Source organism: Amblyraja radiata, chromosome 27 (assembly GCF_010909765.2).
Source record: "Amblyraja radiata isolate CabotCenter1 chromosome 27, sAmbRad1.1.pri, whole genome shotgun sequence".
Taxonomy (NCBI): domain Eukaryota; kingdom Metazoa; phylum Chordata; class Chondrichthyes; order Rajiformes; family Rajidae; genus Amblyraja; species Amblyraja radiata.
Genome location: NC_045982.1, coordinates 32304413 through 32326215, shown reverse-complemented (window position 1 = coordinate 32326215; position 21803 = coordinate 32304413). Strand labels below are relative to the sequence as shown.

At 45.6% G+C, this 21803-nt stretch overlaps 1 protein-coding gene across 1 annotated transcript in view; it reads left to right on the top strand.

Annotated features, from left to right (window-relative positions):
- grik3 (glutamate ionotropic receptor kainate type subunit 3) overlaps positions 1 to 21803 on the top strand; it is a 579584-nt gene that overhangs the window by 477451 nt on the left and 80330 nt on the right. Inside the window, exon 13 of the mRNA XM_033045484.1 lies at positions 13285 to 13502. Within this exon, the coding sequence (XP_032901375.1) occupies positions 13285 to 13502 (218 nt within the window). The remainder of the gene's footprint in view (positions 1 to 13284; positions 13503 to 21803) is intronic.

Genomic DNA, 21803 nt, shown 5'->3' with positions numbered 1-21803 from the left:
TCTGTCCTCGTATCCAAAATCCCTCATCGCCTCGCACCCTGGTAGTAAATCTTTTCCGTGCTATCTCCATGGCAACAAAAGATTTTCACTGCACCTCGGTAAATGTTATAATAAACAAAACTCAAAGGGACTGTGGTGCACACAATGTTCCATTTACTGCCTGACCAGTACAGGTTCAACATACTTTCCTTGCTTTTGTAGTCAGTTTGTGAATGTCTGGATCCCTGATACATTACTCATTACTTTCTCTACACGCCCTGGCAAGTATTCCAGTACTCCAGAAGGAGCCAGGTTCTTCTGCTTCTGCCTGCCACTCCTCTGGATTCTCTGTAATCCTTTGGGGATGGCAGTAGTTTGAACTTGAATGAAAACATTTCACTGCACCATCCAGAAGCTAGATGAAGACACAAGAGACTGCATGGGCGGCATGGTGGCACAGCAGGAGAGTTGCTGCCTTGCAGCGCCAGAGGCCTGGGTTCGATCCTAGCTTCAGGTGCTGTCTGTATAGAGTTTGTGATCCATTCGTTCTCTCCAGAGATCCAGCTTTTTGTGTCTATCTAGAGTTTGTACGTTCTCCCCGTGAACATGGGGGTTTTCCCTGGGTGCTCCAATTTCCTCCCACACTCCAAAGATGTACAGGTTTATAGGTTAATTGGCTTAGGTATAGATTGTAAATTGTCCCTGGCGTGGAAGATAGTGTATGGAGTTCACTGGTCAGCATGGACACGGAGGGCCGAAGGGCCTGTTTCTCTAAACTAAACTAAACTACAGATGCTGGAGTCGTGAGCAAAAATCAAAGTGTTGGTTGGAGAATATCTGTAGATTAAGCAGCATCTGTGAAGGTGAATGCACTGATGACCTTTTGGGTCAGGATCATTCTTCAGTCTGAAGGAGAGTCCCAATCCGAAATGTCTGTGTATTTCCACACCCAGATGCTGCCTGATCCCTTCTTCTGACCGTGTTCTTCCAGCAGATGTTGAATAGCTTCTATTTGTGCCTTAGTGGAAGTTGAGACATCAGCCATTGTGATCTCTCTGCCTTATTGGTGGGACCACAGATAGACACACAAAGTGCTGGAGTGGCTCAGTGGGTCAGGCAGCATTTGTGGGAATAAAAGGATGGGTGACGTTTCATATCAGAACCCTTGCTCCAGTGTGTGAATGGAATGGCCCACGTTGTGTGTGCTGGATCCCATGATATTGCAACCTGGGTTTCTGTCAGGTCTGAAAACCCATTGAATGTTTGCAATTCACATCCAGCAGCCACTGTTGAAGGTTGTGACCTGAAGCCTTTCAGCTGAGTCTCCTGCAACAAGGCTCAACATTGAGCTCAGACTTCAAGGAAGTAGAACCTGTGCCGTCCTCTCCCCCTGCTCTGGTACGCGTGACATTTATCTTAGCCGTACAGATCCTACTGCTGCTGACGGCTATGTTTTACACTGGGTCTGTACCTGAGGTGGTTGATGCAGCATTAAACAGAGTGGAGGTCACCCTCCTCCCACCCTTGGCCAGGTGAGAAGAGAAAGGCACAAAGGGAGGATGGAAAGTAAGAAAGGCCTTACCTGGAATGGTGGTGCAGCGGTAGAGTTGCTGCCTTAAGCCCCTGTCCCACTTAGGAAACCTGAACGGAAACCTCTGCTGACCTTGCGCTCCACCCAGGTTTCCATGAGTCGCCAGAGGTTTTGGTCACTCGCCTGGAAAGCCTCCACAGAAGCGTGAGCTGCATCTACTGACCAAAGATCCTACAGGATCTTTGCTGCCAACCGCACACACACATACACACACACACACACACACACACACACACACACACACGCACACACATCGCAAAGGTGGGGGCCAGGGACAGCAGAGGAGCGCTGTCTGCACGATGAAGAGGAAGGTAAACGGCTGCCACAGAGCACGGTAAGTCCTTTAGAGAGCGTGGGAGGGAGAGAGCGAAGGGGAAAGAAGGACAGAGAAGGGGAGAGAGAAGTGGAAGAGAAGGGGAGAGGGGGAGAGAAGGGGAGGGGGGGGGAGAGAAGGAGTGGCGACAGTTTTAAGAAGTTTAATAAAGTTAGCGGGTATTTTACCTTCCGACAGATCTTCTAGGTCCTAAAAACCAAAAAACTTTGCTGAAAACTCCCAACGAGCCAATCAAAATGGTCGGTCAGCGAAGGAGATTGCCTTTGACTGCCTGTAAGTAAATAACAACCCCAATCCACTGGCTTCGACCAAACGGCAACCTATTTTTAGTCGAGGCCGGTTTTGAATTTGTTGAAATAATCGCAGGAACATAGAAGAAGCCTTGACTACGTGGAAACCACTTTCGACCATTAGGGAGAGTGACCAAAGCCTCCAGGAACCTCACGGAAACCTTGGGTGGGGCGCAAGGTCACCAGAGGTTTCCGTTCAGGTTTCCTAAGTGGGACAGGGGCTTTATCGGTGACCCCGGTTCGATTCCGCCTACAGATTCTGTTCGTAAGGAGTTTGTATGTACTCCCTGTGACCTGCGTGGGTTTTCTCCGAGATCTTCGGCTTCCTCCCACACTCCAAAGAGGTACAGGTTTGTAGGTTCATTGGCTTGATATAAGTGTAAATTGTCACTAGTGTGTGTAGGATGGTGTTAATGTGCGGGGATCGCTGGTCGGCGCGGACTCAGTAGGATGAAGGGCCTGTTTCCGTGCTCTATCTCCAAACTAAACTAAACTAAATTTCACTGTGTGGTTGCATATGTGACAAAAAACCCGCTATTGAACCATTGATGAGACACAAGGAACTGCAGATGCCAGAATCTTGTGTAGAATGCAAAGTGATGGAGTAATTTAGTAGAACACCCAAAGGATCGTCAGATGAGCGTGTGTGTTATTAAAGGTAAGAAATGTGTTAATGGGTGGAAAAGAGTGAGTGGTGAAAAAAATGGGAGGCTGTGTTAAGAAGGGTCCCGACCTGAAACATTACCTATCCATAGGCGCCCAAGATGCTGCCTGATCCACTGAGCTAATCCAGCCCTTTGTATTGAAGAGGTTTTTGTTTCCACTCTGTACAGTGTCAGAGAGTGAATCAGAAGAGGCCACGTACCAAGGGTGAGAAAGGACTTGGGACAAATGAATACAAAGATAGCAACATTCTCAAGGTTCCTGGCTCTTTGCTGACTGAGGTTTAAGGGGCTGTGCTCACCCTGTCGTTCAGTACATCCATGCCCACTCTCCCCCACTAACTCCGCAGAACCTAATCTGCTTTTATTCTGTTTACATAGAGTCACAGAGTCATACAATGTGGAAACAGACCACGTCCACATTGGCCAACATGTCCAATCTACACTAGTCCCACCTGCCTGTGTTTGGCCCTTATCCCTCTAAACCTGTCCTATCCATGTACCTGTCTAATTGCATCTTAAACATTGTGATGGTCCCTGCCTCATCTACCTCCCCAGGCAAATCTCACCTCACGGGAAAGGGAAATGAATGAAAGAGATGTGCAAAAAATGGAAATTGGCCATTGTTAGCTGCAGCGAGGTGACAACAAGAAACTGGGGCAGGGGCAGGAACGCAGGGGTTAGTTGAAGTTAGAGAAATCAATATTTATACCCCTGGGTTAGTCTTAGTTTAGTTTCTTGTCACATGTACCAAGGTTGCTAACCAGACAGCACTCAGGCTTGTAAGCTGCCCAAGCGAAATAAGAGATGCTGTTCCCCCAATTTGCGTTTAGCCTCACTCTGAAAATGGAGGAGGCCTAGGACAGAAAGGTCAGTGTGGTAATGGGGAAGAGGAATTAAAGTGTTTAACAACACAGAATAGTTTTAGTTTGTGTCATCTCTCCTCATACGACAGATTGACCATCCCAGAGGTCAACTAGGTGAATCTTTGCTATATTACCTCAATCACAAATATCCTTTATCACCTTCTTCCACTAATATTTCAAATACTTTCATTTTTACCTGCCATTTTATAATTGGAATTTTCTTTGAGCTCCTCATTCATTCTAAACCTCTAGTTCTCCATTTTTTTGTTCTGGGAGGTTTCCTGTGCATTCTTCTATGAAGATAGACAACATGAGATGTGTTAAATTTCTCTGCCATTTCCTTATTCTCTCTTAAAACCATTTCTTTGTCTGGATCTGTAAATAACCCTCATTAACGTGTCGATGCTCGATTTAAACCTGCATCTGCAGTTCCTTCCTACACCTCATTAATGTTTGCTGGATGGGATCAGGAAACATGTTCCCGATGTTGGGGGAGTCCAGAACCAGGAGCCACAGTTTAAGAATAAGGGGTAAGCCATTTAGAACGGAGATGAGGAAGAACTTTTTCACACAGAGGGTTGTGAATCTGTGGAATTCTCTGCCTCAGAAGGCAGTGGAGGCCAATTCTCTGGATGCTTTCAAGAGAGAGTTAGATAGGGTTCTTAAGGATAGCAGAGTCAGGGGATATGGGGAGAAGGCAGGAACGGGGTACTGATTGTGGATGATCAGCGATGATCACAGTGAATGGCGATGCTGGCTCGAAGGGCCAAATGGCCTACTCCTGCACATATTGTCTATTGTCTATAGTTATTCCTCTTTGCACTTCCATAAAAGCACTTCATTTATTTCTGTTGACTGCTGAATGACTCATGTCCACCACATTTTAGTTTAGAGATACAGCCCAGAAACAGGCCCATCGGCCCACCGAGTCCACACTGACCAGCGATCCCTGCACACTAACACTATCTTATCCATTAGGGACAATTTTACAATTTTACCAAGCCAATTAGCCTTCAAACCTGTACGTCTTTGGAGTGTGAGAGTTAATCCGGAACTTCCAGAGAAAACCCAAGCTGGTCATGGGGAGAATGTACAAACTACGGAAAGACATCACCCGCAGTCAGGATGGAACCCGGGTCTCTAACTCTGTAAGGCAGAAACTCTACTGCTGTGCCACAGTGCCACCCACACAAACTTCCCCAATGCTTTCATTCTCCTTTGCCAAATTCTATCAATTCCCAATCCTTCGGAACCTTGTTTTAATTCGCAACTTATTCCACTCTTTCTTTAATCACATGTTCTCTTAAATTTTTCTTGATATTTACTGTGGGATCAGATGGAGCACAGAACAGCACTGCAAGGCAGCAGGCCCATCAGCCCACAAGGTCTATGCTGAATATCATGCCAAGACTAACTCTTATCTGCCTGCTCACAATCAATACGCCTGCATTCCCTGCATATCCATGCACCTATCCGAAAGCTGCTGGAATGCCACCATTGCATCTGCATCCACCATTACCCTTGGCAGCACAAGCCAGACACCCACCACCCTCTGTGCAAAGAGTAGGAGTAAACGGGTCCTTTTCACAATGGCAGGCAGTGACTAGTGGGGTACCGCAAGGCTCAGTGCTGGGACCCCAGCTATTTACAATATATATTAATGATCTGGATGAGGGAATTGAAGCCAATATCTCCAAGTTTGTGGATGACACTAAGCTGGGGGGCAGGGTTAGCTGTGAGGAGGATGCTAGGAGACTGCAAGGTGACTTGGATAGGCTGGGTGAGTGGGCAAATGTTTGGCTGATGCAGTATAATATGGATAAATGTGAGGTTATCCATTTTGGTGGCAAAAACAGGAAAGCAGACTATTATCTAAATGGTGGCCGACTAGGAAAAGGGGAGATGCAGTGAGACCTGGGTGTCATGGTACACCAGTCATTGAAAGTAGGCATGCAGGTGCAGCAGGCAGTGAAGAAAGTGAATGGTATGTTAGCTTTCATAGCAAATGGATTTGAGTATAGGAGCAGGGAGGTTCTACTGCAGTTGTACAGGGTCTTGGTGAGACCACACCTGGAATATTGTGTACAGTTTTGGTCTCCAAATCTGAGGAAGGACATTATTGCCATAGAAGGAGTGCAGAGAAGGTTCACCAGACTGATTCCTGGGATGTCAGGACTGTCTTATGAAGAAAGACTGGATAGACTTGGTTTATACTCTCTAGAATTTAGGAGATTGAGAGGGGATCTTATAGAAACTTACAAAATTCTTAAGGGGTTGGACATGCTAGATGCAGGAAGATTGCTCCCGATGTTGGGGAAGTCCAGGACAAGGGGTCACAGCTTAAGGATAAGGGGGAAATCCTTTAAAACCGAGATGAGAAGTACTTTTTTCACACAGAGAGTGGTGAATCTCTGGAACTCTCTGCCACAGAGGGTAGTCGAGGCCAGTTCATTGGCTATATTTAAGAGGGAGTTAGATGTGGCCCTTGTGGCTAAGGGGATCAGAGGGTATGGAGAGAAGGCAGGTACGGGATACTGAGTTGGATGATCAGCCATGATCATATTGAATGGCGGTGCAGGCTCAATGCCTCTCGTAATATTTATATATTTCAATCTTATCTCTCCTCAAACTCCGGCGTTCCAGAGAAAAAAACACGTCTGCCCAATCTCTCTTTGTAAACATGTTTCTTTCCCAGTGAAGGAATATGTAGTTTTGTACGCCATATATTCGTTTTTAAATGTTATTCTTCAATTAATCCTGTCTGGATTGGAAAGTATTAGCTTGAAGGAGAGTTTGGACAAGCGTAACTTGTTTCTCTGAAGAGGGGAGACCATATAGAAATACATAAATTATGAGAAGCATAGATCAGAGAGACAGTGGAAACCTTTCTCCTGGTGTAAAAACATGAAAGGCTTAATAATATAGGCTTAGATGAAAGGGGCAGAGTCTAAAGGAGATGAACGAGACAACTTTTTACACAGAGGATATCGGGGGGCCTGGAATGTGTTGCCTGGGGCAATGGTGGAGGCAGATATAAATGAGGCATTTAAGAGGCTTTTGGATTTGCACATGGATGGAGGGATATGGATCACTTGCAGGAGATTAGTTCAAACTTCCATCACGTTCGACACGGACATTGTGGATTGAACGGCCTGTTCCTGTGCTGTTTGTTCCATGTGTCGGCATGAACTGCAGATGCTGGTTTATACCAAAGCTAGACACAAAATGCTAGAGTAACTCAACGGATCAGACAGCATCTCTGGAGAAAAGGAATAGGTGACATTTCGGGGGGGGGATCCCTTCTTCAGATTGAAAGATAGATGTGGAGGCGAGAAAAGGCCAGAATTAGGGCTGGCAACAGATGAGCTCAGGAAGGGTGGAGTCCATAATGGCCCATTGATGGCTGGGAAAGGTGTGATAACAAGAGGGATACAAGGATAATGTACTGGTCCATGTTCTAATGCTTTAAATATATTTTATTTTAGCTTCCCTGTGTAATATAGCCAAGTGACACTTAATGCATTTGTACCTTGATTTATTCACATTTAACAACCCTGAATGTTTCAGAATGAAATAAGACACTGGCAAACTTTTATATAAAATTGTATCTTATTATCTATACTATTACTAAAACTCTCATTTTGACCACGTCCGGTCTGCATTGTTTTTAAATTTGCACAAAAACGGTACCCTAATTCACTAGGATTTTTTCGCCACCTTACTCACCGTTCTCCTCTGCTCCAAGTGCATGAAGCTTTGTTCCGATCGGTAGAATATTACAAAAGGTATGAAGGTTTGGAAAATCGTGAGATCAGCAGATTGGTCTTCACGCCTGTCAGTCACCATGAAGGTAACGCCCCTTCCGGGGGCGAGGGGAATAAAGCCCCGGAGGCCGGGCATGAGTCCACAAGTCGGGCGTGAATCAGCAAGCCCGGAAGCCCGGAAGCCGTGAGTGAGAGTCGGCTCCAGAAGCCGCGAGTGAGTGAACTGTGGGTCCAGAAGCTGTGAGTGAGTGAACTGTGAGTCCAGAAGCCGTGAGTGAGTGAACTGAGTCCACAAGCCATGGCTGAGTGAACTGTGGCTCCCGCCAGCTCCCACCTGAAGCCTCTCCATCCCCAGTTGCAGGACTAGCCCAAGAATCCATTCGGCCCACAATGTCTATACTTGCCCTCTGGAAACCTGTCCCTTTGGTCCACAACACCCATACTAGCCCTCCTGAAAGCCCCCTCCCACTAGCCACTGCCTGAAGCCATCCCCCTCCCCCAGCTGCAGGACGCTCCCCCCTCCCCCACCGGCCCATGACAGCCCCGCCTGAAACCGTGCCCCTCCCCAGGCTGCAGGACGCTTCCCCACCAGCCCCGACAGCCCCCACCTGAAGTCGACCACCTCCACTGGCTGTAGAACGCAACAAGAGAAGAACAAGAAAGAACAGACTGAATAAATCTCCTCTTTAACGTTTAAATTGTTGTTATATTTTAGGAGTTATTCACATTTTAAACTTTAATAAATCCCTTTTCCACTTGCCGTGCCCGTCAGCTGCGCCTGCGCAGTAATACCCGCGTGTTCTACGTCACAATGGGAACCCAATGGGAGGGAATGGCTGCGCCGCCAGAGAGCCGCTAAGAGTGGACGGGGGGGGGGGGGGGTTTGAGGGGGGTTGGAATGAGTGCTTGGGGGGGGGGGGGGGGAGGTCAAGGGGCAGAGTGGAGGGTTGAGGGGAGGAGGGAGGATCAGGGGCGTCACAACGGGAACCCATCAGCCCCGCCTGCGCAGTTGGGGGCTATGCATGAGTGGTGGAATATTGGAATTGGTGGAGAGGTAGAATATTGCGTTGGGGGACCAGGCCTCCCGTGTGAGAATGGGTCACTTAGTCTAGTGATCACTATTTCCTTCAGGTCCCCAGGCTATTTGATCATCAGTTAATGTTTTTTCATTAGACAACAATCGATCCCTTGCAGCCTGCACCTTCATTTGATCCTTGACATACTAAATTAGAAAGCCATCATAAGGTTATAAGTGATAGGAACAGAATTAGGCCCTTCGGCCCATCAAGTCTATTCTGCCATTCAATCATGGCTGATCTATCTCCCTCCCAACCCCATTATCCTGCTTTCTTCCCATAACCCCTGACACCCGTACTAATCAAGAATAAATATATATCTGCCTTAAACATATCCACCGACTTAGCTTCCACAGCTTTCTGTTGCAAAGACGTTCACAGATTCACCATCCCCTGACTAAAGAAATTCCTACTCATCTCCTTCTGAAAGGAACATCCTTTGATTCTGAGGCTATAGTCCTAGATTCTCCCACTAGTGGAATCATCCTCTCCATATCCAATCTATCCAAGCCTTTCACTATTCGATACGTTTCAAAGAGGAAATTCACTCCATGAATTTATCTTCTAAACTATAAATACTAACCTGGTTTGCCAGTCTATATATAGATTAATATCCCCATGGATATTAACTTATCCTTGTTGCATGCACCTCTAATTTTAGGATTTATGTTGTCTGCACATACTGTTTACGGGCCATTGTAGAACTCCCAGCAAAGTGTTCTACTCCCTGCAATTTTTTTAATCTTCATGCAGACTACTCGTCATGCAATCAGAGTGAGATATAGCATTGAAACAGGCCCTTCTGCCCGCCATGTCCACTCCAACCACCACACACACATTTTTACACAAATCTCACCCTAATATTCAATCTCACTTTCCCAACAACGCCTCCTTCCACAAATTCTTCCAATCAACTACAAATTAGGGAAGTTTACCATAGTCAATTAATCAACTAACCCACAGGTCGTTGGGTTATGGGAGGAAACTAGAGCACCCAGGGGAAACCCACGTGGTCACAGTTCAAAAGTTCATAAGTGATAGGAGCAGAATTAGGCCATTCGGCCCATCAAGTCGACTCCGCCATTCAATCATGGACGATCTATCTCTCCTCCTAACCCCATTCTACTGCCTTCTCCCTATGACCTCTGACATGGGACAGGAGAACGTGCAGACTCCACACAGGCAGCACACAAGGTCAGGATCAAACCCAAGTTACTGGAGGTGTGAGACAGCAATCCCACATGCTGTGGCAACTGTGCCATTCTCAGTGATGTTCAGAGTGAAGGTCTTTCCTCTTTAGCACCTTTATCCCATTTAAAAAAAAAAAAATTAAAAAAAATTATTTTTTTATTAGAAGTACAGTAAATTACAGTAATACACATCACATATATCTCATTACATTTGTTGTACCACTTCGTTTTTCGAGCTTTAAAAAAGGTAGAAATAAATGAAGTAAGGAAAGTGAGCAAGAGTCGTGAAGGTGCAGGAAAGTGTTGGGAAAAGAAAGCCCCTTAGGGAAGAAGTTAGAGAAGGAAGTAAAGAAAGGAAATAGACCCTAGAAGGAAAAGAAAAAAAAGGAGAAACAATCGCTCTATTATAACACAAAACTCTGCAAAAAAGGATATACCAACCGTGTTTTTTTTTTACCCCCCGTTACCAGATCCTGGTACCATTTATTTTTTAAATTACTATTTCACCTTATGCTTGTAATAGTTCCATAAATGCAGACCACGTCTTTTGGAAGTTCTTTTTTACCTTTATCCTATTCTTTAACATCAAGGACACTCTGGCTCTTTCGCCTAACTCTTCCAAAAGGTATTTTCCGTCTCTCCTCTATTGCAGTGCATTTTACAAACAGAAAAGGTCACCTACATGAATGGTGAATTTGCCTTCAGTGTCTTTCCTACATTATTTTACACACTTACGGAATACTGCAGAGAGTCTCACAGCTTGGCTTGTGAATCACTCAGTCGTCCAAATCAATTAGAATACTTGAGATGGATATGCCAGTAAGCAAAAAAAAACAGAAGATTAATGTGTAGGAAGAAACTGCGGATGCTGGTTTACACAACGTTCTGGAGTAACTCAGCGGGACAGGCAGCATTTCTGGAGAAAAGGAATAGGTGATGTTTTGGGTTGAGACCCTTCTTCAGACTGAGATTCAGGAGAGAGGGAAATTAAAGGTGTCCAGAGGTTCAGAACAATCAGAGCAGGCAATGATGACTCAAGAAAGATGGACCCCACTATAGACCATTGTTGATAGATGCAAAAAGCAGGGGTCAGGAAGAAAAGGAATAGCTGAAGTTTCACGTGGAGACCCTTCTTCGGACTGACAGTGAGGGGAGAGGGAAACAAGATATTAAAAGATGCAATGAACAAAGGAATGAAAGGTATGGATAAGGACACATCGAAGGCAGCAACAATCATCACGGACTATGGAGAGGGGGATAACATTGTTGACTATGGAGAGGGGGATAACGAGTGGATAGAAATACTGCGGAATAGTTGATAATGAAGAGAAACAAACAGTGAAACTAGCAGAACATTTAGGGTGGAGGAGGGACGGTGAGAGAGGGAAGGCAATTGCTACTTGAAACTAGAGAAATCAAAATCATACTGCTGAATTGTCAGCTGCACAAGCGAAATATGAATCTTTGTATTGTAAGGGTTAAGCTCCTGTTCCACTTTCACTACCTAATTGCCGACCTCTGCTGACTTTGCCCTTGACTCATATTCGCAGCATGGTCGCCACGAGGTCGTAGGAGGTCTGCGTAACTCTTCTTCATGCTCGTGAGTGGTCTCCGTGTACTCGTGGCCTCAAGTAGGACGCGGCGTTTTTTCCAGCCTGATAAAAAATGTCCACGAGTAAAAAAAAGGTGGGCATGGAAAAAATTTATACTTTTTACTCGAAGGTAGGTCGTAGGCAGGTCGTAGTAGGTCATGATGATAGTCATAGGTAGTTGTAGGTAGTCGTAGGTCGGTAACTGGCCCGAGAAAAAAAAGGACATCATTTTATCATGTGATCATTTTCCACTCGTAGGTAGTCGTAGTTGGTCTTAGGTGTGGAAGACTGAGGTCGAGGGGGGTTGTAGGAGGTCTTTTACTTCGGCGAGTCAACACCACCGTGACATTTTTTTCAACTCTTCTAGGGTCTTCTAAACTCGTGGATTAAGTGGTCAAAGTGGGACAGCCCCTTTAAACATACAATAGTGAGCATAGCTGCCTTCAAAGCGGTTGACCCGGTGATTTATCGAAATCAACAATCATCCTAGCACTACCAGAGAGCAGAGCTGAAATGTTAGCTACTTCTTTGGTGACCTTCGGACTTTCCTTGATCAGACATTGCTGGCTTTACCTTGCACTAAACTTTATTCCCTTGTTCTGTAAATGTAATGTGATACACTGTAAATACGCTGCATACTTTATGGCTCGATTGTAATCATGTATTGTCTTTCTGCTGACCTTGGTACACGTGACAATATACAAAACTGAAACTGGACTGGTCTGGAAGATAAAAAATGCGGAGTTGTTCCTCCAGATATTGATGATATGTGCAGTGTTCCTGATTCACCCCTTCTGCTCCTGATCCTTAAAATGGAACATTCATATCACCGTATCTCACTGAACCGAACATTATTTGTAAGGATTATAATTGGAAATAGACTTTCAATAGTTTGTTTTTACTCCTTCATCTCCCCTCTCCCATTGGACAAAAGGTATACTGTAGAAGTGTGAAAACACACATCTCCAGTTTCAGGTCGACAAAAAATGCTGGAGAAACTCAGCAGGTGAGGCAGTATTTATGGAGAGAAGGAATAGGCGTAGTTTCGGGTCGAGACCCTTCTTCAGACTGAAACCTCCAGTTTCAGCTGTTATCAGACAACTGAACCATCCTACCACAACCAGAGAGCAGTCCTGAACTACTATCTATCTCATTGGTGACCCTTGGACTATCTTTGATCGGCCTTTGCTGGCTTTACCTTGCACTGAACGTCATTCCCTTATTACGTACCTGCACACTGCGAATGGCTCGATTGTAATCATGTATCGCCTTTCCACTGGCTGGTTAGCACACAGCAAAAGCTCTTCTCTGTACATGTACATGTGACACTAAACTAAACTAAACTAAACTAAATCGTCTGTTCCAGGTGTGTGTATATCGGCGAGGCATACACCACCGGCTCGACGATCGTTTCACTGAACTCCTCTGCTTAGTCCAACTTAGCCTACCTGATCTCCATGTTGCTCAACACTTTAACTCCCCCTCCCATTCCCAATCTAACCTTTCTGTCCTAGGCCTTCTCCATTGTCAGAGTGAGGCCCAACGCAAATAGGAGGAACAACACCTTATCTTTAGTTTGGGAAGCTTACACCCCAGTGGTATTGACTTCTCTAACTTCAAGTAGCCCTTGCTTTGCCTCTCTCTCCATCTCTCCCCCTTCCCACTTCTCCCACCAGTCTTACTGTCTCAGAGTACATTTTATCTGTGTCCCGCCCACTCCCCTGATATCAGTCTGAAAAAGGGTCTCGACCCGAAACATCACCCATTCCTTCTCTCCAGAGATGCTGCCTGTCCCGCTGAGTTACTCCAGCATTTTGAGTCTATCTTCGACTTAAACCAGCACCTGAACTTCCTCCCTGAGCCAAAGCCTCTGTCATGTTGTTGTATATTTGTTGTTAACCAAGAGCATCATTGTTTGGCTTTTGCTGTGCTTGCACCAGGGTCGGAGCTGATGCCTAAAGCCCTTTCGACCCGGATCATCGGTGGGATCTGGTGGTTTTTCACTCTCATTATCATCTCGTCCTACACGGCAAACATGGCAGCTTTCCTCACCGTCGAGCGAATGGAATCCCCCATCGAGTCCGCTGATGACCTGGCTAAACAAACAAAAATAGAATACGGAGCAGTCAGAGATGGAGCCACCATGATCTTCTTCCAGGTAAATAAAACTCGGCCTTTATAATAGAATCACATTTGCAAACCACTTTTCCCAGTGTGCCTGATCTTCCTTTCAGCCAGTTTCAATATCATGTCGGCAAGTGTTTAAGTATGCATAATGGATTATTTAAATCTGTCATTCTTGTTTGAATTAAAATTTGGTGAGATTCATGTGGTAAATATGGATGATTTATCAATAGTTTCAAGAGGATTATCTTTAAGTTCTTCAGTACGTTGCACTGTTAAAGCTGCAGGGTCATGCTGGTATGTTTCAAATATTAATCTCTAAATGTCTATTACCAGAAACCACATTCTGAACAGATTTCATTTCCCATTTTCACATCCCCATCTCCGGGAAACATTATTTATCCCTGGATCGTGCCTGCAGAACAGCGGGATCTGAGCACAAAAATATAACCCATCAGCAAGAGATTAGAAGATTGTCTCTTCACCCCCACTGAGTAGTCAAATAGATAGAGTTGACTTCCATCAATGGTTCTTGATGGATTGAAATACTAACTTTGAAATGATGACTATCTGGGTTGAAGAAAGGCGAAAGGTTAGAAGTTTGTGGAGAAATAAGTGAATGCACTTATTGTGATCTTGTGAAGCTGAGACATGAACATGTAAACTGTGGAATGTAAATGCTTGAGCAATGAATAATACAGATTACTTTTTATAATAACAAATACATTAAAGTCACGATCCTAGCACCAAGGACCCAGCTTCCAGTGTATATATATACACGTATATGCTAAATCCATTAGATTGGATTGTGAATTTAATTCTGCAAGGTAAAATTTGGAAAATCAGCTCCTGAAATATTACATTTAAATCTGATGATTTAAATTTAAATATGACATTTAAATCTAAGGGGATGAAACAGAAAATGTTGGAAATTCTCAGCAGGTCAGGTAGTATATGTGGAGAGAGAAACAGAGTCAATTCTGACCTCAAATATACAGTAGACCAAATATTTCCAGCTTTTGTTACTTCTCCGGCACTTTGTGAAAATGTGACCTTGATTAAATGGGTTATTTAAGATGCATTGAATGCTTTACAGATTTTGGAGTAAAAATCTCCCAGACACTTAACCACCGATTTTATGGCCCTCTTGGTTCCCGAACCTTGCCGTATTATCCATTTCGCCGGACAGCCAGAGGTCACGGCCTTGGAGGGGCCGAGATACTGGCCCGCAAAATCGGCCTTGGAATGTGAAGTCGGCTATGGGAACGGATCTGCCGGCTCTGGCTGGGCCGGAGTTCCAGAGCCCCGGCTGCAGGGGGCAAATTCGACCCGCCGATCGGCCGCAGAAGTCCCAATGAGATCGAGGTCGGCCGCCTCACCCAGCCCAGGCGCCACATTTTCGGGTGGACTTCCTGGGGGGATTTCAAGTGCACTCTTGTCATTTTGTCCGGATTAAAGGAGGTGCAGGACCACCAGTTGCTGGAAAATGAATGGTTGACCTGTACCTGCAGTTTCTGAAAGGAAGTTAAATGCATTGATGGAGTGAACAGAAATAAAGTGGGCATAATGGTGAGGCACTCACTGAAGTGATATGTAATGTGGTATAAGTATTGGCAATGATTTATTTTTGCCACCTGCATAGAGATACAGTGAAAGACTTTTGCTTGTGTGCTGTTCAATCTCATCAGACAATAGTGTACATGGATACAATGAAGCAAATCAAATCAAATCAAATCAACCTTTATTGTCATCTTGCAAGCAACACCGTACAGCAGGTAAAACGAAGAGAAAAATACCAGAGTGCAGAATATCGTTTTTCAGTATCGAAGCGTTACAGTTCTGGAGAAAATGTTAAATGTCTGCAATGAGGTAGGTTGGAAGATTGGGACTAGATTGTTTCCTGCTCCAGATTCCAGCACCTGCAGTCTTTTGTGTTTCCAGTCACTGAAGGATGTTATTTAGTTTAGTTTAGTTTAGTTTAGAGTGCCGAGTCCACACCGACCAGCGATCCCCGCACATTAACACAATCTTAGGGACAATTTACATTTATACCAAGCCAATTAATCTACAAACCTGGATGTCCTTTGAGTGTGGGAGGAAATTGAAGATCTTGGAGAAAAACCACGTGGTCACGGGGAGAACGTACAAACTCCGTACAGACAGCACCAGTAGTCGGGATCAAACCCAGATCTCTGGCGCTGTAAGGCAGCAACTCTACCGCTGTGCCACCGTGCCACCCTCGACGGCAGCATGAATATCTCTCAGGCATAATGGGTTGATTATGGGCCTTAACAATTGGTGATACAGCTATCAAATGATAGGGCAAAACAGGATTCTAAACAGGATAAATAGGAGGATTCCAACTTTCTTGCTGTGTTAAAGGGCTGCAGGTGGCTACCAAAAAGAAAACAAAACGGAGTTTTTAAATCAATGATGGATTACCAAGAATCAATAAATGGGATAATGCAACTTGGAAAGGGCAGCTCCCAACTTTATGGAGAGCTAAAAGAGGTCATGGGGGTGGCGCAGTGGCGCAGCGGTAGAATTACAGCCTTACAGTGCCGGAGTTCCTGACTACGGGTTCTGTCTGTACGGAGTTTGTACATTCTCCCTGTGACCGTGTGGGTTTTCTCCGGGTGCTCTTGTTTCCTCCTGCACTTCAAAGACGCACAGATTTATAGGTTGGTTGGCTTCTGTAAATTGTCCCGAATGTGACAGAATGGGATAGAATCTCCAAAGTACTCACCGGCAGAATCAGGAATGGCTTTTTCCCCTCTGTTGTCAGGCTTCTGAACTGTCCTTCCATAAGCTATGGCACTGTTCAATCCACCTCTACCCTATTGTGGACATGGGAGTTTGTCGAAGAAACCAATTCACTACATCGCAGAGAACTATATTCAACACACTGTATCTTCCCCTTTGCTCTATCTATTTTACTGTAGTTTGAACTGATGGGATCTATCTATGCTTTATCTGATCTATGCGGAGAGCATGCAAAAACAGTTTTTCACTGTACTGTGCATGGTAGATGTGACAATAATGAAGGTAAACCTCAGTATTACAGCAGAACCACCCATACACGAGGGATCATTTTTCCAGTTAAAGATAAACTGTAGTCTGTGGCAACAGAGTAAAATCCAGATGATATTTGATACATAGATGCGTGGAGGATACACTAATCATACTATGGAGCAAGGATGTCTTCATAAATACTGGCATGGAGACTGGTGTCAGTCACCATAAGATCTGGAAGTGATGGAGAAATCCATGGTTCCCACATTGGACATGTTTGTGTCTGGCCGTGTTTGATGCTGAAACTTGAGTTGAAAAAATGGCAAAATTAGAAAGCCAATCCTAGCTAAATCCATCCATGTCCCCATCTCAGTCACCAGCCCCGCTAGTTGTTGGCTGCTTGCTCCAAACCTCGGCTGGAGCAGCATCGCTTGTGGCTGAAGAGACCAATGCGGGAGTGACAGTCTCTGTGGCTAAGGTCTATAAGCCTAATAGACCTATATTTACTGATTGGGAGAGAGAGGAAGAAGTAGGAGACACCTATTGTTAAATTGGAACTTGACTAGTCCACACAATATCATTCAGGACACCCGTTTCTTCTATAACATCCCCTACCCCAGCACTAATTCTGTACAGATCAAGTTATGGTCATTTCTTCTGTTTGGATCAAGCAAGGCAGGAGCCACCCAAAAGACACAGTAGTTCAGGATATTACATCAGATGCCGGCCCTGATTCAGAGACAGTTTCTTCCTAGCCATTATCAGGCAACTGAGCCATCCTATCAACAACAAGAGAGTGGTCCTGACCTGCCATCAACCTCACTGAAAACCCTTGGACTATCTTTAATCGGACTTTACGGGACTTTATCTGGCACTAAATATAATTCCCTTTATCTATACACTGTGGATGGTTCGATTGTAATCATGTATAGTCTTTCTGCTGACTGGCTAGCACGCAAGCAGCAGGTGAAGGAGCGAGTGTGGGGAATTGGCTGCAGAAGTTAAAGCCTTGAACAGCAAATATAAGTAGGGCTTGGTCTAGGGGGAGTGGCCTTGTTGAGGTGAAGTTCCTTGGGGAGTAAAGTGTGAGTCTTTGGCTCGAGAGTCTTCGGCGAGGAGGCTGAGGCAAGAAGGCTACATTTGATCAAAATTTGTGCTTTGTGATTTTTGCCCACTGAAGACATGGCAGGCAAGTTGGTACAGTGTGTTTCCTGCAGGATGTGGGCAGTCAGGGACAGCACTGGTGCTTCTGCTGAAATGTGTCCAAGTGCAGCTCCTGGATAAACGTGTTGGGGAACTGTGGAACTGACCTCAGGGCCATCCGGGAAAATGAGAGTTTTCTGAACAGGACCTTCAGTGAGGTTGTTACGCCAAGGATACAGGAAGAGCGAAGGGTGACTGAGAAAGGGGAGTAAATGTGGAGTGCAGGAGACCCCGGTGCCTGTACCTAATGAAAACCGGTATGCCCTTTTGGGAGCTGTCGGGGCAGATGACGCTTCAAGTCCGAGCGGTGCACAGGTCGGTGGCACCAATCCTAGCGATGAGACTCGACCGGCAAGACCTACATCGGGCAGAGCCATAGTGGTGGGTGACTCCGAGGTGCGGACAGGAGATTCTGTGAAGGCAGGCGAGACTCGAGGATGGTCTGCTGCCTCCCTGGTGCCAGGGTTCAAGATGTCTCGGACCGAGGTCAGAACATCCTTGAGAGGGAAGTAGTAGTGCACGTGGGCACAAACAACGTCGGGAAGAAGAGAAAGGTTCTGCAATGCGAGTTTAGAGAGCTAGGAAGAAGACTGAAAGGCAGGACTTCTAGGGTGGTTATCTCTGTTTTGTTTCCTGTACCCCGTGCTGGGGATCTGAATGTGTGACTGGGGGGCTGATGCAGGGAGCAGAGATTTAGATTTATAGACCACTGGGATCTCTTCTGGGGTACAGGTGACCTGTACAAAAGGGACGGGTTACACCTTAACTGGAGGGGGACCGACGTTACCAGCAAGGCCACAATGTTCCAACCCCACTGATGATCCACACAAGCTGACTTCCTTGCTGCATATAGACAGCTGGAAGATCTACTCAGTGCAGAAGAGCAGTTAGATGTTCAGGTAAATCTAGATGACAAATCTGAGAAAGAGTCTACACTTCACTGAAGAAAACACCTCTGGGTTTTAGTATTGGAAGTAATGGAAAACATTTAACACAGTGTGTGTTACATGGCAATAACACTATGAGGGATGTGTGGACAGTGGCGGACTGGCCAGGGTGTCAGCTTGCCCGATGGCAAGTGGGCCCCTGATAAAGTGATAGCAAGTGATGGCAAGTGGGCCCCTGTTAAATGATAGCATTGTAGTTGTGGCTGGGCCCCCTTTGTCTCCTGGCAACCAATATTTTTAGACCCAGTCCGCCACTGTGTGTGGAAGATCTTAGTGAAGCCTATATGAGTAAGAGTCATAGAGTCATACAGCGTGGAAACGGGTCCTTTGGACCAACTTACCCAGACCGATCAACATGCCCCATCTACACTAGTCCCACCTGCTTGTGTTTGACCCTAATCCCTCTAACTCTATCCTGTCCATGTACCTGTCAAAATGTTTCTTTAACATTCTTCAAAGTTATTCCATGAGCGGCAGATAAGTATATGAGGAGAGGACGTACATTCTTCTGGGTTTAGAGGAATGAGAGACACAGGGATGTGCAGATGCTGGAATCTTGAGCAAAACACAAAGTGTTTAGTTTAGTTTAGAGATACAACATGAAACCAGGCCCTTCGGTCCACAGAGCCCACAGACCAATGATCACCAGTGCACTAGTTCTGTCCTAAATGCTAGGGGCTATTTACAGGCCAATTAACCTACATACCTGACGTCTTTGGAATGTGGGAAGAAACCGGCACACCCGGTAGAAACCCATGCGGTCACAGGGAGAACGTACAAACTCCATACAGACAGCACCCGTAGTCAGGATCGAACTCAGAACCCTGGCACTGTAAGGCAGCAACTCCACCATTGTGCTCCTCTAAGTGCTGGAGGAAATCAGAAGGTCAGGAAGCATCTGTGGACAGAAAGGCTAGGTAATGTTTTAGATCGAGACCCTTCTTGTCCTGAGCTGAAACATCATCTATCCATTTCCAACTGCCCACGCCAACTAACATGCCCCATCTACACTATTCCTACCTGCCTGCATTTGGCCCATATCCCTCTAAACCTATCCTATCCATGTACCTGTCTAAATGTTTTTTAATGTTGTGATAGTACCTGCCTCAACTATCCCTTCTGGAAGCTCGTTCCATACACCCACTACCCTTTATGTAAACAAGTTGTCCCTCAGGTTCCTAATAAATATTTCCCCCATCACCTTAAACCGATGTCCTCTGGTTCTTGATTCCGCTATGCTGGGTATACGACTCTGTGCATTCACCCTATGTTCCTCTCATGATTTTGCTTGACTGACGGATTTATAACAACAGGCTGCAGGGACAGGGCGTTTGCAACTGCGATAAGGAGAAATCTCTTAGCAGGGAACATTTGGAATTCTATTCTCCATAGAGCATTATTCAATTATTGAATTCATTCAGGAATCAGGAATGATTCACTTTGATAGTTAGTTAAGGATTAGTTAGGACAGCACAGTAGTGCAGTGGTAGAGTTGTTGCCTTATAGCGCCATAGATCCGGGTCCGATCCTAACACTGTGCTGTCTGTATGTTCTCCCTGTGACCCCGTGGGTTTTCTCCTGGTGCTCTGGTTTCCTCCCACACTCCAAAGATTTGTAGGTTAATTGGCTTCGGTAAAAATTGTAAAGTGTTACTAGCGTGTAGGATAGTGCTAGTGTACGGGATGATCGCTGGTCGGCGTGAACTCGGTGGGCTGAAGGGCCGTTTCCACCCTGTATCTCTAAAGTCTAAAAGTCCAAAGAAAGCTCGAATGTTAATAGGAAGCAAGAGAGATGGGGATCGCTCTTGAAGATGGTGCTGAGTGGATCAGCCGTGATCTTGATAAATGCGGTCGTGGGTTTGAAGGCCAATATGGATGACTGTTGGTCCTTCTTGGTCCTTCTTGTTACATGCTCATGTTATTGGCATCTCGTGAATCCCGAGGCATACTTCATTCGCCCAACAAGGTAAAATTAACTGTTTAGGAAGGAATTGCAGACGCTGGAAAATCGAAGGTACACAAAAATGCTGGAGAAACTCAGCGGGTGCAGCAGCATCTATAGAGCGAAGGAGATAGGCAACGTTTTGGGCCGAAACCCTTCTTCAGACTGATAGGATGTGGGGGGAGGCGGGGAGAAGAAAGGAAAAAGGAGGAGGAGGAGCCCGAGGGCTGAGGGAGAGGTAGGAAGGGGAGGAGACAGCAAGCGCTAACAGAATTGTGAGAATTCAATGTTCATTCCACCAGGATGCAGGCGCAATATGAGGTGCTGTTCCTCCAATTTCCGGTGTTGCTCACTCTAGTCGTGGAGGAGGCCCAGGACAGAGAGGTTGGGCACGGAATGGGAGTGGGAGTTCAAGTGCTGAGGCACCGGGAGGTCAGGTTGGTTAGTGCTGACCGAGCGGAGGTGTTCGGCGAAACGATTGCCAAGCCTACGCTTGGTCTCACCGATGTAGATCAGCTGACATCTAGAGCAGCGGATGTAATAGATGAGGTTGGAGGCTGGTCGCATCAGCTGGTCTGGTTTAACTCTATTCTGGGTTCAGTGCATTTCTTTCTGATCCACTATATTTGTATCTCTTGCGTGGTGATCTGTATGTGGCTCGGCCAACGGACGGCGTGTTTGATTCCGAGCACAATTCCAGCTCGGAATCTCCGGAGAGTGATCAGGAGCTGCTTGATATTCCCAGGTGTGTTATGGCCAATTTAGGCGCATTTAGACATATGTGCTGAGATCTAGTGAGAGCATAAAGCAGTAATAAAACTCCTGGCCTTCCAGGATTGTAACACACAGCCGTAAGACTCATGCATCAGCAGATCCCATTCCTCATTGTGTCTCCACACAAATACTTGATGTGGATGTAGTGAACAAATGCTGAGCACCAGCATAATTAGAAAACTCTGAAATGTCACTGGTTATTTCTGTTAGCGAGAATCGACGGGTTAAATAGGGAGTCTGCAAGGACAGCAAACTGGGATTTCGAAATCACTTCATCCTTTAAATACCCATCAGAGTTGATGTCCTGGTTATCCCTATTAAGACCTTGTTTATGGGCTCAATGTCGAGCCGTTTATTGCTCCGCTGATTTCAGGGATTTGTGCAATCACTCAGTGTATGATTTTATATAACCTCAAATCACAATGACAGAAGATTGCCAGAATTCACTTTAAAGCTGA